This window comes from Lactuca sativa, chromosome 3 (assembly GCF_002870075.4).
Source record: "Lactuca sativa cultivar Salinas chromosome 3, Lsat_Salinas_v11, whole genome shotgun sequence".
Lineage (NCBI taxonomy): Eukaryota > Viridiplantae > Streptophyta > Magnoliopsida > Asterales > Asteraceae > Lactuca > Lactuca sativa.
Window position 1 is genome coordinate 251,961,268 of NC_056625.2, and position 17,000 is coordinate 251,978,267.

General features: G+C 40.3%; 1 protein-coding gene across 1 annotated transcript; it reads right to left on the bottom strand.

The window, feature by feature from the left end:
* Positions 1 to 2,508: 2,508 nt before the first annotated feature.
* LOC128132928 (uncharacterized) lies at positions 2,509 to 16,727 on the bottom strand. The gene is made up of 5 exons (XM_052769937.1): positions 16,149 to 16,727; positions 4,068 to 4,353; positions 3,796 to 3,935; positions 3,493 to 3,738; positions 2,509 to 3,264 (listed from the first exon to the last, which is right to left on the bottom strand). The coding sequence occupies exons 1-5, from the start codon at positions 16,725 to 16,727 to the stop codon at positions 2,509 to 2,511; spliced, it is 2,007 nt and encodes a 668-aa protein (XP_052625897.1).
* Positions 16,728 to 17,000: the final 273 nt, after the last annotated feature.

The following is a 17,000-nucleotide window of genomic DNA, read 5'->3' on the forward strand; positions in this document are numbered from 1 at the left end:
TAATAGAACAAGTTACCGTTGTTCCTGCAATGGTTCTTCCCCTACAGTTATATTGCTTAAATCGAAGTTATCCCAACTGTGCTAGCCTTCCATTCGTTGATGGGTTTTCTTCTTCCAAACCATTTGAGCTTAAATTCAAGAACATGAAATGGAGAGGTTGCCAAGTGCGTTCTCATTGTTAGTGTTCCAGAAAGAGATGGATCTTAGAGACCAAACCACCTTCATTGCAACAATACCAGTTTCAGTTCCAAAGAAACAAGTGCTTATGCGTTAATGTCATATTTAATGGCAGAAAAGAAAGAAAGACAATATGAAAGAGCAGATTCTCGATGCTGAAAAATGGTGACATGAATGAGTATTTGAACAAAAAAGTTTTGTAAAATGTCGTGTATATTCATGAAAACTGAAAACACTATATATAGTACAATCTTTGGGACCTAGGAATGGAAAGAAATCATCTACACTAATTACTATACATATATACAACATCAGATCATTTCCAAAGATAAATCAATCAGCTAGGAATCAGGGAATTAATTAGCTGGAAATCAATTCTGTGATCTGGTATTCTGGTGAATTTATTGTTGTTTTGTCAACAGCTTGAGTTGTCAACACCCCCCTTCAAGCTGTTGAATGGATGTTTTCCATTCCTAATTTGTTAGTGATGTCTTGAAACAAAGAACTAAGGAGTCCTTTTGTTAGAACGTCTGCCAGTTGTTGGTTGCTAGGAATGTAAGGAGTGCATATGAGTCCACTATCTATTTTTTCTTTGATGAAATGGCGATCAATCTCCACATGCTTGGTGCAATCATGTTGTACAGGATTGTGAGCAATGTTGATAGCAGATTTGTTGTCGCAATAGAGCTTCATAACACCTTCATACTTGATACCAAGGTCCCTTAGGATGATTCGTATCCAAAGAAGTTCACATATGCCTTGAGCCATTGCTCGAAACTCAGCTTCAGCACTTGATCTAGAGACGACCGATTGCTTTTTACTTCTCCATGTGATCAGGTTACCTCCAAGAAAGGTGCAATATCCTGAGGTGGATCGGAAATCAAGAGGGGATCCAGCCCAATCTGCGTCTGTATATGCTGCTAAGTCTAGTCTCCCATTTCTTCTAAATAGATTCCTTTTCCTGGAGTAGCCTTGAGATATTGAAGAACCTTGTATGCGGCTGTTAAGTGTACCTCTCGAGGAGCGTGCATGTATTGGTTGAGTACGCTTACTGCATAGGCTATATCGGGTCGTGTATGTGCTAAATAAATGAACTTCCCAATCAATCTTTGGTAGCGTCCCTTATCAACTTCCTGTCCATCCAGTCCTTTCCCAAGTTTGCACTGGTAATCCATAGGAATTTCTGAAGGTTTGCAACCCATCGTTCCTGTTTCTTTAAGAAGGTCCAGAATATATTTTTTGTTGGGAAATAAAAATTCCAGCCTTAGAGTGTGCAACTTCAATTCCTAGGAAGTACTTGAGTCTTCCTAGGTCCTTGATCTCAAATTCCTTTGATAATTGCAATTTCAACATCTTTATCTCTTCCACGTCATCTCCTGTGACGATTATATCATCCACATAGACGATTAATGCAGTAGTCTTCCCGTCTTTTGATCATTTGACAAATAAACTATGATCTCCCAGACTTTGTTCAAACTTCATTCTTTTCATGGCTTTGGTAAATCTCCCGAACCATGCCCTTGGTGATTGTTTGAGACCGTATAAAGCTTTCTTTAACCTGCAAACCTGGTTAGTACCAAACTTTTGATTGAATCCGGGTGGTAGCTCCATATATGCTTCTTCTTCCAAGTCTCCATGTAGAAATGCGTTTTTCACATCAAATTGTTGTAGACTCCAATTGACGTTTGCTGCCAATGATAATAAAAGTCTAACAGTGTTTAGTTTAGCCACAGGAGCAAACATTTCTTGGTAATCTATCCCATATGTTTGAGTGTAGCCTTTCGCAACAAGCCTAGCCTTATATCTCTCCAATGACCCATCCGCTTGATACTTAAGAGTATATACCCATTTACAACCAATCACCACTTTTCCTTTCGGCAGTTCAACAATTTCCCATGTTTTATTTTTTTCGAGTGCCCTCATTTCTTCAATCATGGCCTTTTTCCACTCATTATCCCCAAGTGCTTCTTGAACATTTTTTGGAATTGAGATGGCATTTAACTCGGTAAGGAAGGCTCTATGTGATGGAGACAGGTTTGAATACGAGAGAAAATTGGCTATCGGATGTTCTATGCACTTTCTAGTCCCTTTTCTAAATGCAATTGGAAGGTGATATTCAGGTGGTAAGGAATCAGTTTTTTTACCTGTCTTTTGAGTGTGATCTTGTACCGGGTCTAATGATTGAGTTGCTAGCTTGTTAGGATTTCATCTTCTTCGCGAGTACACTTGTAGTGGTGGTTCAGAACAATCATTTTCTGTAAGAGGTGGAGTTGAAATAGACTCATCTTGGGCTGTTTTTTCTTGTTCAGAATTTGTTTCAGTTGATTTTTCTTATTTAGAATCAGTTTCGGTTGATTTGGTGGGATGATGATCAGGTGGACTTGAGATGGATTCAGGCTGGGATTGCGTTTCTTTTAAGTTTACTGGTTGGGTTTCGGGTGTTTGAGTTGGAGTTGGCTGATTTGGAGTAGATAAATCAAAAGAAAGAAATTCTAGAGTATTGTCATCTATGCTAGACTCTCTTGGAACACAAACTTGATCATAGAACCCTTGGTTTTCAAGAAATGTGACATGTTTGGAGACATAGGTTTTTCGAGAACTTGGATGATAACACTTGTACCCCTTTTGTGTAGAAGAATATCCAAGAAAAATGGTTTTTAAGGCTCTCGGATCAAGTTTACTCAATTGGTCTTTTTGTTGAATGTGAACATAAGAAACACACCCGAATGTTTTTAATGGAAGGGATGAGTGTTTAAGGTCTGGAAAATGTTCAGAAAGAACATCAATAGGGGATCGACCTTGAAGGACTCTACTGGGTAATCGATTGATCAAATACGCAGCTGTGCAAACTGCTTCTCCCCAATAAAATTTAGGAACCTTTTTTTCGAATAGAAGGGCCCGAGTTATTTCTAAAAGATGATGGTTTTTTCTCTCTGCAATCCCATTTTGTTGCGGGGTTGCAATACAAGAGGATTCATGAATGATACCCTTTGTAGTGAGGAATGGAGACATAACTTGATTAAAATATTCGGTACCATTGTCGGATCGAATATGTTTAATGCATACTCCAAATTGAGTGAGAATCATCTGATGAAATTGGGGAAAAATAATACTAACATCAGATTTATTTTTCATCAGATAAATCCAAGTAATTCTCGAATAATCGTCGATAAATGACACAAACCATCGGGTTCCATTGATATTAGGGATCTTCGAGGGGCCCTAAACATCTGTATGAACTAAGGAAAAAGGCTTAGAAGATTTTGAAGTGCTGATTGGAAAGGGGACTCTATGGTGTTTGGCCATTTGACACACTTCACAATTGAATTCATTGACATTCAGATTTTTAAACAAGAAAGGAAACATTGTTTTTATTAGTGCAAAAGATGGATGACCCATCTGAACATGGTGAAGCCAAATTTGAGCCTTATTGGCAGAAAGAGTTAAAGACAAATAAGCTTTAGAAAGGAAACTACTTCTAAGACCACCACTATTTGTGTCCAGGTAATAAACCCCATCCTCCTCCTTAGCATGCCCAATCATCTTCCCCGTTTTCAGATCCTGAAAATGACAGTAGGTTGGATAAAATGTCACTTTACAATTCAATTGAGATGTAACCTGCTTAATAGAAAGTAAATTGACTGATAATTTTGGGACATGTAAAACCGAATGAAGAGTCATGGTTGGAGTGGGTTTGACGGTTCCTTTTCCAGCAATAGAAATTAAAGTTCCGTCGGCAGTTTTTATTTTTTTGTTTCCTGGACATGGGGTGTATGTTGAAAGATTATAAGAGGAGTTCGTCATATGATCAGTTGCACCCGAGTCTACCACCTAAATTCCATTCGATATAGTTGAAGATCCATTTAAAGGACAGTTTGTAGAGTACTTACCTGACTGAGCCATAGAGCATGAACCTATTGGTTTATCGATTATGGTGAGGAAGCTGCGAAGTTTCTCAATCTCTTCTCTATTTAACCCGTTGATTTCTTGAATCTCAGCAGTTGTGACATCCTTCTGTTGTCCTTGGACAACATTAGCTTGATGATTTCCAGGTTGAGACTGCATTTGGTGGTTGTTCCTCGTTGCCCCTTTCCTCGTAGCCTCCAACAATTTTCTTTTGTGTGTCCTGATTTCTTGCAATGGTTGCAATAGAGGCTTTCTTTGCTGACCGAAGATCTAAAATTGGTATTGGTTGACCAATTTGGGTGTTTTTGCATCACTGGTTGGGCAGTTCTAGTTGTAGCATTACTTGGAGCATGTTGGTTTGAGGCAAGTAAGGCAGAACCATTAGTTGATGGGTTCTCAAGCATGACGCCTCTTCTTCCTTCTTCTCCCCGGATGGTTGAGAAAACCTCATTTAGACTTGGCAAGGTGTCCTTGCCAAGGATTTGGATGCAGACTTTGTGACAACCCAAGTTGTCCCGTTACATTTCCCCGTTACCGTTAACGGAATATTCCACTGTATAAAAGTTTCGTTAATTAGAGGTCGTCAATTTAGTAAACATCCCAATTGTTTACATTTAAAATGCGGTTTAAGTCGTGATAAAAGGAAATAAAAACACATAACACCCATTTCCATTTATTTGGAAAATGTTAAGTTTTATTGTTACGAACACTAAATCGGGTGCGACCAAAAGCCCCGTTTAACGGCAGTATTGGGTATAATTCCACCGAGCCCCGACTCAAAACCCTATATAAGGGTGAGTGGACTCCATTTGGAGACTTTTTACACTCTCTCTCTATACTCTCTCTCTAGACTCGTTTTCGCCCCGAATCCGCAACCAAACGCTTCCAAATTGTAAGTTCGCTTACCCTAGCTTGTTCTAAACATTAATAGCTGTAGTTATACCCCAAAAATGTCCAAGAAGGCAAGGAGTAAGGAGTTTACGGCTCAGGAACACTCTAGGGCCGTAAACCCCTAAAATGATGCCAAACTTGCCTTTAACCTCACCTTTAAGCTTGGAAACTATTAGGGGATTTAGCCTAAGAGTGTTTACTCATTTAAAACAATCAATTTAAGGGGTAAAAGAGAATTTACGGCCCAAGCACAAGCTTAGGCCGTAAACACCTCAAACTCTTGTCAAAATGCCCCAAAAACACTCCCAAATCACCCTTAGGCTTCATACCTAATTTAGGGACTTAGTATTTCGGGTTTGGATCAATTAAACACATCAAATTAAAGGGGAAAAAGGAGTTTACGGCCCAGGTTTATACCAAGGCCGTAAACACCCCAAATCATGCCCAATGTGTGGTTTTGTTTCCCCAAATGGCCTTAGGCATTTACCATACAATACTAGGATTGAAACAAGGACTTAAACACAAGAAATGGAGGGATAAAAAGGAGTTTATGGCCCAAGCAAGTGTCTAGGCCGTAAACTCATGGTGATGGGTTCTAGGGTGTTTAAGGCTTCTACCTTGTTTTTTCTATGGTGAGATGTCCCTGGGCCGTAAACACAACATTGGGAGTGTACTCTTGGATAGTAAGCTCCATTCCTTAGCCATTCACACCTTTAGACGCTACCCGGGACACCCAAACACTTATCCAAAGTGTTTTCCGCTCCTTTGAGCGCGTATATTTGTTTAATTAGTATTAAATATACTAATTGTATGTGAACATATGTTATCATATGTTAAATAGGTCATTGTGTGTGTTCGAGTCCTTGCGTGACACCGAACGCCCAAACGGCACCTTCGTCGGACCTACTTACACCAGGTAAGTTCATACCCCTAAATGAACCTTTTAAATGTTTTAACATGTTTTATAGGGGGGGAATACAAGTTAAACATGCCAGTTATCATATCAATCACATGTGATTGATAACCCGCATGCACAAGATTTTACCACTGTACACTGTTTTACCGAGTATGACACTATAATGGTTTTCAATAGTTTCAAAACTCTTACTTATACTGTTTTAACTAGATTCATTCTAAACTGGTTTATGAAAGATTTTCTAAGTTTTTCAAACATATTTTACAAAAGAACACAATTTGTGAATTTCTCTGGACATAAAGGTTTTTCATCAAAGATTCCCTTTTTTTTGACGTATACTTTACTTGTTAAATACTACTGCTTCGCTTATACTTATTTTATACTCCTACTCTGTAACGCTTTCACTTATACTTGAAGTCACTTATACGTGATGGACGCTTATACTTATTCACACTCTTACTTAGTGATACGATTCTACATCGCTTATACGTGATATCGACTCTACTTCACTTATACTCGATACACTCATACTTCACTTGCGACCACTTCTACTTCACTTGTTCGACACTCATACTTCACTTGCGACCGCTCCTACTTCACTTATTAGAAACTCCTACTTCACAAGAATCACTTCTACTTGGTACACACTCAGTCGTAGTTAGATGTATGTCTGTGCTTGTATAGATGCATATAAATAATGATTGAAGGACTTAGGAAGGCTTGTCCGCCCTATTTCCTTTTCTTCGTTGAGATGTGGTCTGGTGGGATCGGATGTCCATCCGAAGGTCGTTTGATTCATTACTTATATATTATGTACACAATCATAGACATACGGGTTCACTTCAGTCAGTTCAGTTAAGAGTCTCTACCTCTAGTTCAGCACTTACATTGGAAACCCACTAGTTGGAAGTCTCTACCCACTATTTGGGATGCATCTTCAGGACACGACCTTCTCCGTCGTCTAGTTGGTAACCAGAGTCTCCTGTAGGGAGAGCGGACATTATGTGTATAGATCTATACGGGATTGACAACCCCGCACCCAGACTGCTAGCTACAGTCCCGGTCTACCAAGCCAACGGGTGACAAATGTCACATTTTAGATGCTTGTAGGGCGTCTGGTACTCTAGTCAGTATGGTTACGAGTATCCCAGGTTACCTTATAATTCTTTGGCCTTAAGGTAACGGTATTTCACCAACAATTTACACTATATGCTGGTAACTCATTTTCAGAGTCACACTGTTTTGACCTTACAAGACGTATCTTTCATTTGATATTGTATGGGGTCTGTCTTCTCTGTTTTGACCTTACAAGACGTATCTTTCATTTGATACTGTCTGGGGTCTGTCTTCTCTATTTTGACCTTACAAGACGTATCTTTCAATTGATACTGTTTGGGGTCTGTCTCCTCTGTTTTGACCTTACAAGACGTATCCTTCATTTGATACTGTCTAAGTTCTGTATCCACTGTATTCACAGAATCCACTATATTCACTGTATTCACTGTGTTCACTGTTTTAGACCTTGCTAGACGTATCTTTCATTTGATATTGTCTGCGGTCTGTATTCACTGTTTTAGACCTTACTAGTTGTACCCTTCATTTGGTACCTTCTAGGGACTGCATCTCCATTTGATTAGACTGAACCAAGTGTGTCGTTAGTTCGATACTTTCCTGGAGTCTATGGTTCCTTTCCTTAGTCATCAGTCCTCACTGCTGAGGCATATGATATTCCTTGATGTCGTTTGCTTTCCTCAATAATCAAATTCAGTATTTTGATAATGATAGCAACTTAGGGAAAACTACTTTTTACCACACATCACTGACCAGTCTTGGTAGAAGGCTGCTTTTATTAAAGAAAATATAGGATTTTCTGGAAAGGACTCTAATACACTGAAATCTCTTAAACTACTACTTTTATTAAAGTTATTTGAATGAAAACGTCACTAATTGCTTATGAACTCACCAGCATTGTAAAAATGCTGATACTCTCTTTTCAAATAACTTATATTCTCAGGTTAGCATTAGACAGGTACATCCCCGAAGCTGTTGATGAAGATAGCTTAGTACCATGCTGTATTTATTCTATTACTTGTATTACTTTGATACCTTGTAATGTAACCTTGTAAAATTATTCTATTAATGCAATGTTTTGTTGTACTTTGATTACTATAATGCATGTGTTGTGATACTTGACATGACGTCATCCACCTCAGAACGTTTCCGCCGTTCTGGTTTTGGGGTGTGACAGATTGGTATCAGAGCGTTGTTTATAGTGAGCTAAGTATATCAATTCATAAAAGATATACAACCTATAAACACAATGGGATAAAACACTCTGACCAAGAATTATACTTTAAAATATAATCATATTTTACCAAAGTATAATAACATCCAGAATCTAAACACTCGAACAAAAGTATCACAAGAAGAACAATAATAAAAGTCTTCGGATGTTGAGCTCTACAGTCAAACCTGGGCAATTATGTAATCGTAAGTTGGGATAAATGTAACCTGATCAACTACATTTATCCGAGATGCGATGAACGTGTGCTCGGGAGTGATAGTGGTGTGCAACAGGTCTGAAACTTACCAACTAGGACTGCTAGAGCCAAACATAAAGTTAAAATACTATAGGAGTATTTTAGAACGCTAAAAGATTCACACTAATCCCAGAATGAAACTCAGAAGATAAGAAACAAACAAGAATTAAAATACCATAGGGGTATTTTAGAAAACATAAACAACCTTGCGTGAATAACTAAAAAGATCCTTATTGATATACCTACAACTACAGAGGGTGTACTCCCAAAGTTATATATAGTAAGGATCCCATAGGCTAAGAATGTGTGGTTTCGCTCTACTTCCTTTTCCTTGTTTGGATGTGGATTTTGAGTAGTATCACATATTCAAAGGCCTATCGGATCTAAGTTATATATGATTTGTATACCCTGTGGAATCGTAGCAGGACTCGATATGGAGCGTCCAGTGGAATGTTAATAATCTCTTAGGATTCTTTAGACATTCCCATTCTCGCACGAACCCTGTAGAAGACTTACCCACTTCAGTGCTTGACAGAAGAGTTGATTCCGACCCCGAGGAGGTTCATTGAGAAGATTTCCTGTTCGGAAATAAATGAACTGGGTCGAGACTATTGAATTCACCAGGTGCCTATATTCTTTTAGGGACATCGGTGAGGAATTCGCCTAAACTTCGGAGATTCCCAGTCATCCATCATGAAGTGATGACACCCAGAGTTGGAATCAGAAGGAAGGCGGAGTAGAAATTCAATATGTCCATACGAGAAGAGAACCCTAGGAAACTACCCGAAGGAAACCAACGCCGATTCCAGTCAAAGATACGAGGCAGACCGAGGGAGCCAGTACATGAAACCTGGGAATTGTCTTTCCCTCGTATTCGTCACGATAATTCACCCTTAAAATAATACAATTTAGTGAGTTAGTGATTACACTACTCACACTATGTGTTAGGTAAATCGTCGTTTCCCGTTGCCAGATACATGATTAGGGCAGATCCCCGCGTCTCTATTGAGAGAATTTTAGCCATCTGCCCTTGTGAGCCTCTCTTTCCGCAGTTTCGTTCCGAACTGTTCTCAAATCTCTCCAGGCCGGAGAGTGAAACCTTCTCCAGTATAAAGGTAACTTAGTAGGAACGACTCGCATCTTATGGCCTTTTTTTGATACTCATACACTCACTTTGATTACTAGGACTACATCATAGGGATGTAGGTCGACACTCAGACAACCAACATCCGAGGCACAGGAAAATTTATGCCTAATACGTTAAGGACAGAACTGTCCAGGGTTAACCATCGTCTCTCATTACCTTGTATTCCTTTCCGTGTAGGAAAACCATGCCACCGAAGAAGCGTAACCAATCCACAAGCAAGAAACCTGCTCTCTTATTCGATGAAGCTACGTTCCAAGCTGCTGTCTCAGTAGCCGTAGCAGCTGTCATGGCTCACCTGAATGCTAACACCGCCAATGTTAGCAAGGGCCCTGTCGGGATTTCCAATCCTGGCGATGGACAACGGAAACCAACACTTCCATACTCAGTCACCCAAGAACCTCCACTGAACCCACTAAAGAGAAAATTCAAGATAGAGGAGGGAAGTACCTCGGCTCAAGGACCTTCCGAAGGGCAACGAGCTGAGGCAGTCTATACCCCTGTCAATCCTTCCCTCCCGACCTCAAGAAGACCATACCTAGGAGACCTTCCCCACTGCAGCAAGTGCAGCTACCATCATCATGGGGTCTGCCGAGAGCTCTATTGTGCTAGGTGCCATATGTTGGGGCATACTGCTCGCGTTTGCAGAACCCCGGTTGAGTTCATTACATCAACCACCAATGTGGCGACCCGTACAGTTTGCCACCTATGTGGTAAAATGGGACACTTCAAGAAGGACTGCCCAACCGAAGAGAAAGACAAAGACACAGAAGGAGCCTGACACTACTGCTTAGGGAGAAGCGGCAAGGAACTCGTTAGATTTTGGTACGTCTCTCGATCTCGGATAACTAAACTAAGAACAATAAAAGACTAATTCAAATGTAAATTCTTCCCAGTAAGGCGAAAGTCGCAGCACTGTTATAAAATTTAAAATTCATTAGGTAAAACTATAATGGCTAAACATATACGTTACGGCCAAGTATATTTAAGATGGACAGACCTAGAGTGAGCGAATGCCGCCTCATTTCCTATTCCTCGTTTGGGTGTGGATTTAGGGCGGGGTCGCTCAGTCAACAGTCCTCCCCACCTTAAATATACATGACTAGTATATGTGAGGTGATTATAGAAATGCCTCGTGAGAATCCGTTCATGAAAAGGTACTCTATTCGGAAACACTTAGAACTCTCTATAGTTCCGCTTCGACTCTATCGGTCCAAGTATCCGCGGTAGTGATACATAGGACGAAACCCGAGATGCCTAGAACTTATGTGCCTGTTCGGCACATGACTCTATCGATCTTCACTTTATATCATGTCGGAGTGTGCCAACTTCGACGACTCTATTGATCATGGTTTGACTTCGTGCAACCATGTGTACATCCTTAGTGCTGTGTAAAAGAACTTTCTCCATAGCCAGGTCAGCAAATAAAGGTTCTTCCGAACCTAAACCTAACACAAAAAATCAAACATAATGCGATCCGTCAATCGTCCCTCTTAACTTAAACCTTCCGAAGTACCCAAGAGAGGGTACCACGCGTTGTTGACCGACCCCTCGTAGTCAGATAAACACCAAAGCGAAAAGCACTGCAGATACTCTAAGAAGACGACCACCATTCGAAGCATACTCCGTAGAATCCCCCGGGAGACCCTTCACACCTCGCACATCAGGTTCGTGAACCCAGAGAATAGAACTCATGAGGCTGACCACTATAACCAGGTATACTGCTGGCATACATCAAGTATTGACGGTTAAGCCAAGCATGAGCTCTACCACGGACCTCTTCGCAAAACGCTTTCACCCTATTCCATAACGTAGGATCCGGAGTCAAGAGAACCACTGCGGATTGAGCTAGTAAAGTTCCGAGTGATGAGACCCTATACCCACTAGATTTGACCCAGACCGAGAAAAATCAGAACCTTCGGAAGAGTAGTTGCGGTAGATGTTCGCACTACTCAGGCACCTCGTCCACCCAGTTATAGACAAGTGGTGCTTATCATCCTCCACCCTCTCGCAAGGAGGAAATCGTCGTCGCCCTGTAGACGATGAATTACACTTTCCGAATTGAACACTAGGATACCGAGAACCACAGGATAACCTTCGCAGCCAAGAATACTTGGCCAAGTACGAAAGTAGTTGCATTAAGTCTCATGACCCATATCCCGAAGAGATTATAGACTTGACACCAGCCTTGGTGTTAGTCGAAGGGTTATGCAGGAACATACACTTTCCGCACTAGGATAAACCAAAGTCTTAGAGATTCCTTGGACTATTAGGTGTTCCACAAATACTATCTCACGCAGAGATAGTAGAACCACCTCTCGAGATAGTCCAACACTCACCTAGTGAAACCCTACCTCTCCGACCCTCAGGGTTTCCGTATCTCAAGATTCTTAAGTGCAGATCCATTTTGCACGAGCTTGAGATAGACACTCTATAGCAAGCAGACCACCATAGTCACGCAACCCACTCGACGATCTAGAAAGTCTCTATCAGCCAGTTGACAGGAAACGCGAAACCAAAGACCACTCGAGATTTCTAAGAACCAACTTGAAGGACTACACTACCAGTCCGAGAGAGAACGTTAGGAACTTCGGAATGGCAATCACACCAGTGATGATCTTGCCATAGAAGTACACTATGTTCTTAGTACTGAAAAGCTCTACCCATTCCGAGAGCTTAGGACCATATGAGAATCCTTATGGAGATTTGGTCCAACCCTTTTCAGGCCGCTACTACCTTCGGATACCCCGCAAGCTTCACACCCGATCGATCCACTTTTTAGACTTGATATGTGATCTCCCGACAACACTCTTCGTGCCTCACTCATCCTGATAGAATCCATAGAGAACCCTAACCTCGTAGATACACCAGTTGGAAACCACTAGCTACACGAGACGGAGTCCGCGTCCCGTACGTAAGAGTCTGTTGGAAAGACAAACACAGACCAGAGATCACTTGGGAATGCAAGGACAACCGTATAGGAAGTACTCCCTTACCTCTACTTGGCCATTCATACCTACTTCCTTGCCAAGACCTGAATTTCAGGACGAAATTCCCTCTAACGGGGGGATGATGTGACAACCCAAGTTGTCCCGTTACATTTCCCCGTTACCGTTAACGGAATATTCCACAGTATAAAAGTTTCGTTAATTAGAGGTCGTCAATTTAGTAAACATCCCAATTTTTTACATTTAAAATGTGGTTAAGTCGTGATAAAAGGAAATAAAAACACATAACACCCATTTCCATTTATTTGGAAAATGTTAAGTTTTATTGTTACGACCACTAAATCGGGTGCGACCAAAAGCCCCGTTTAACGGCAGTATTGGGTAGAATTCCACCGAGCCCCGACTCAAAACCCTATATAAGGGTGAGTGGACTCCATTTGGAGACTTTTTACACTCTCTCTCTATACTCTCTCTCTAGACTCGTTTTCGCCCCGAATCCGCAACCAAACGCTTCCAAATTGTAAGTTCGCTTACCCTAGCTTGTTCTAAACATTACTAGTTGTAGTTATACCCCAAAAATGTCCAAGAAGGCAAGGAGTAAGGAGTTTACGGCCCAGGAACACTCTAGGGCCGTAAACCCCTAAAATGATGCCAAACTTGCCTTTAAACTCACCTTTAAGCTTGGAAACTATTAGGGGATTTAGCCTAGGAGTGTTTACTCATTTAAAACAATCAATTTAAGGGGTAAAAGAGAGTTTATGGCCCAAGCACAAGCTTAGGCCGTAAACACCTCAAACTCTTGTCAAAATGCCCCAAAAACACTCCCAAATCACCCTTAGGCTTCATACATAATTTAGGGACTTAGTATTTCGGGTTTGGATCAATTAAACACATCAAATTAAAGGGGAAAAAGGAGTTTACGGCCCAGGTTTATACCAAGGCCGTAAACACCCCAAATCATGCCCAATGTGTGGTTTTGTTTCCCCAAATGGCCTTAGGCATTTACCATAAAATACTAGGATTGAAACAAGGACTTAAACACAAGAAATGGAGGGATAAAAAGGAGTTTATGGCCCAAGCAAGTGTCTAGGCCGTAAACTCATGGTGATGGGTTCTAGGGTGTTTAAGGCTTCTACCTTGTTTTTTCTATGGTGAGATGTCCCTGGGCCGTAAACACAACATTGGGAGTGTACTCTTGGATAGTAAGCTCCATTCCTTAGCCATTCACACCTTTAGACGCTACCCGGGACACCCAAACACTTATCCAAAGTGTTTTCCGCTCCTTTGAGCGCGTATATTTGTTTAATTAGTATTAAATATACTAATTGTATGTGAACATATGTTATCATATGTTAAATAGGTCATTGTGTGTGTTCGAGTCCTTGCGTGACACCGAACGCCCAAACGGCACCTTCGTCGGACCTACTTACACCAGGTGAGTTCATACCCCTGAATGAACCTTTTAAATGTTTTAACATGTTTTATAGGGGGGGGGGGGAATACAAGTTAAACATGCCAGTTATCATATCAATCACATGTGATTGATAACCCGCATGCACAAGATTTTACCACTATACACTGTTTTACTGAGTATGACACTATAATGGTTTTCAATTGTTTCAAAACTCTTACTTATACTGTTTTAACTAGATTCATTCTAAACTGGTTTATGAAAGATTTTCTAAGATTTTCAAACATATTTTACAAAAGAACACAATTTGTGAATTTCTCTGGACATAAAGGTTTTTCATCAAAGATTCCTTTTTTTTTTTGACGTATACTTTACTTGTTAAATACTACTACTTCGCTTATACTTATTTTATACTCCTACTCTGTAACGCTTTCACTTATACTTGAAGTCACTTATACCTGATGGACACTTATACTTATTCACACTCTTACTTAGTGATACGATTCTACATCGCTTATACTTGATATCGACTCTACTTCACTTATACTCGATACACTCATACTTCACTTGCGACCACTTCTACTTCACTTGTTCGACACTCATACTTCACTTGCGACCGCTCCTACTTCACTTATTAGAAACTCCTACTTCACAAGAATCACTTCTACTTGGTACACACTCAGTCGTAGTTAGATGTATGTCTGTGCTTGTATAGATGCATATAAATAATGATTGAAGGACTTAGGAAGGCTTGTCCGCCCTATTTCCTTTTCTTCGTTGAGATGTGGTCTGGTGGGATCGGATGTCCATCCGAAGGTCGTTTTATTCATTACTTATATATTATGTACACAATCATAGACATACGGGTTCACTTCAGTCAGTTCAGTTAAGAGTCTCTACCTCTAGTTCAGCACTTACATTGGAAACCCACTAGTTGGAAGTCTCTACCCACTATTTGGGATGCATCTTCAGGACACGACCTTCTCCGTCGTCTAGTTGGTAACCAGAGTCTCCTGTAGGGAGAGCGGACATTGTGTGTATAGATCTATACGGGATTGACAACCCCGCACCCAGACTGCTAGCTACAATCCTGGTCTACCAAGCCAACAGGTGACAAATGTCACATTTTAGACGCTTGTAGGGCATCTGGTACTCTAGTCAGTATGGTTACGAGTATCCCAGGTTACCTTATAATTCTTTGGCCTTAAGGTAACGGTATTTCGCCAGCAATTTACACTGTATGCTGGTAACTCATTTTCAGAGTCACACTGTTTTGACCTTACAAGACGTATCTTTCATTTGATACTGTCTGGGGTCTGTCTTCTCTGTTTTGACCTTACAAGACGTATCTTTCAATTGATACTGTCTGGGGTCTGTCTCCTCTGTTTTGACCTTACAAGACATATCCTTCATTTGATGCTGTCTGAGGTCTGTATCCACTGTATTCACAGAATCCACTATATTCACTGTGTTCACTGTTTTAGACCTTGCTAGACATATCTTTCATTTGATATTGTCTGCGGTCTGTATTCACTGTTTTAGACCTTACTAGTTGTACCCTTCATTTGGTACCTTCTGGGGACTGCGTCTCCATTTGATTAGACTGAACCGGGTGTGTCGTTAGTTCGATACTTTCCTGGAGTCTATGGTTCCTTTCCTTAGTCAGCAGTCCTCACTGCTGAGGCATATGATATTCCCTGATGTCGTTTGCTTTCCTCAATAATCAAATTCAGTATTTTGATAATGATAGCAACTTAGGGAAAACTACTTTTTACCACACATCACTGACCAGTCTTGGTAGAAGGCTGCTTTTATTAAAGAAAATATAGGATTTTCTGGAAAGGACTCTAATACACTGAAATCTCTTAAACTACTACTTTTATTAAAGTTATTTGAATGAAAACGTCACTAATTGCTTATGAACTCACCAACATTGTAAAAATGCTGATACTCGCTTTTCAAATAACTTGTATTCTCAGGTTAGCATTAGACAGGTACATCCCCGAAGCTGTTGATGAAGATAGCTTACTACCATGCTGTATTTATTCTATTACTTGTATTACTTTGATACCTTGTAATGTAACCTTGTAAAATTATTCTATTAATGCAATTTTTTGTTGTACTTTGATTACTATAATGCATGTGTTTTGATACTTGACATGACATCATCCACCCCAGAACGTTTCCGCCGTTCCGGTTTTGGGGTGTGACAGACTTGGTCATGTTCGACATTAAGTCCTGCTAGAAATTCATAGACTCGTTCTCCTTGAACAAACTTTAGCATCATTGCAGCATCATCACTGCATTTCATCTTTATGTTGTGGTAGTAGTCGAGCTCAAGCCACAAAATCTTCATTTTGTTGTAATAATCTGTAACAGAGAGACCTTGTTTGGTTGAGTGAATTTTGGTTTTGATCTCATATACTAAGGCAGCATCATGAACTTTGGAATACATTTGTTTGATGGTATCCCAAATGTCTTTGGCTGTTGTCAGGAACATGCAGGTACCACTAATCTCAGGTTGCATTGAGTTCCACAACCACGACATGATTGATGAGTCTTCAACATCCCAAGCAGCAAATGAGGGGTCATCTTCCCTCGGTATAGGACCAGTCAGGTGGCTAAGTTTTCCTTTTCCTTTCAGAAAGGTTCGGACAATTTGAGACCAAACTATGTAGTTGCGGCCATTGAGTTTGAATGATGGCTGTAAATTTTGATACTCTCCGGTTTGTGTTGGTGGGATTGGGTTTGAACTTGATTCATTAGACATGGTGGATTCGGAGACGACAGACATTTTAAGACACAATTTTCTGGAGAGGAATGTTTATATAGTTGTTATGGCTCTGATACCATGAACAAAAAAGTTCTGTAAAATGCCGTGTATATTCATGAAAACTAAAAACACTATATATAGTACAATCTTTGGGACCTAGGAATGGAAAGAAATCATCTACAATAATTACTATACATATATACAACATCAGATCATTTCCAAAGATAAATCAATCAGCTAGGAATCAGGGAATTAATTAGCTGGAAATCAATTATGTGATCTGGTATTCTGGTG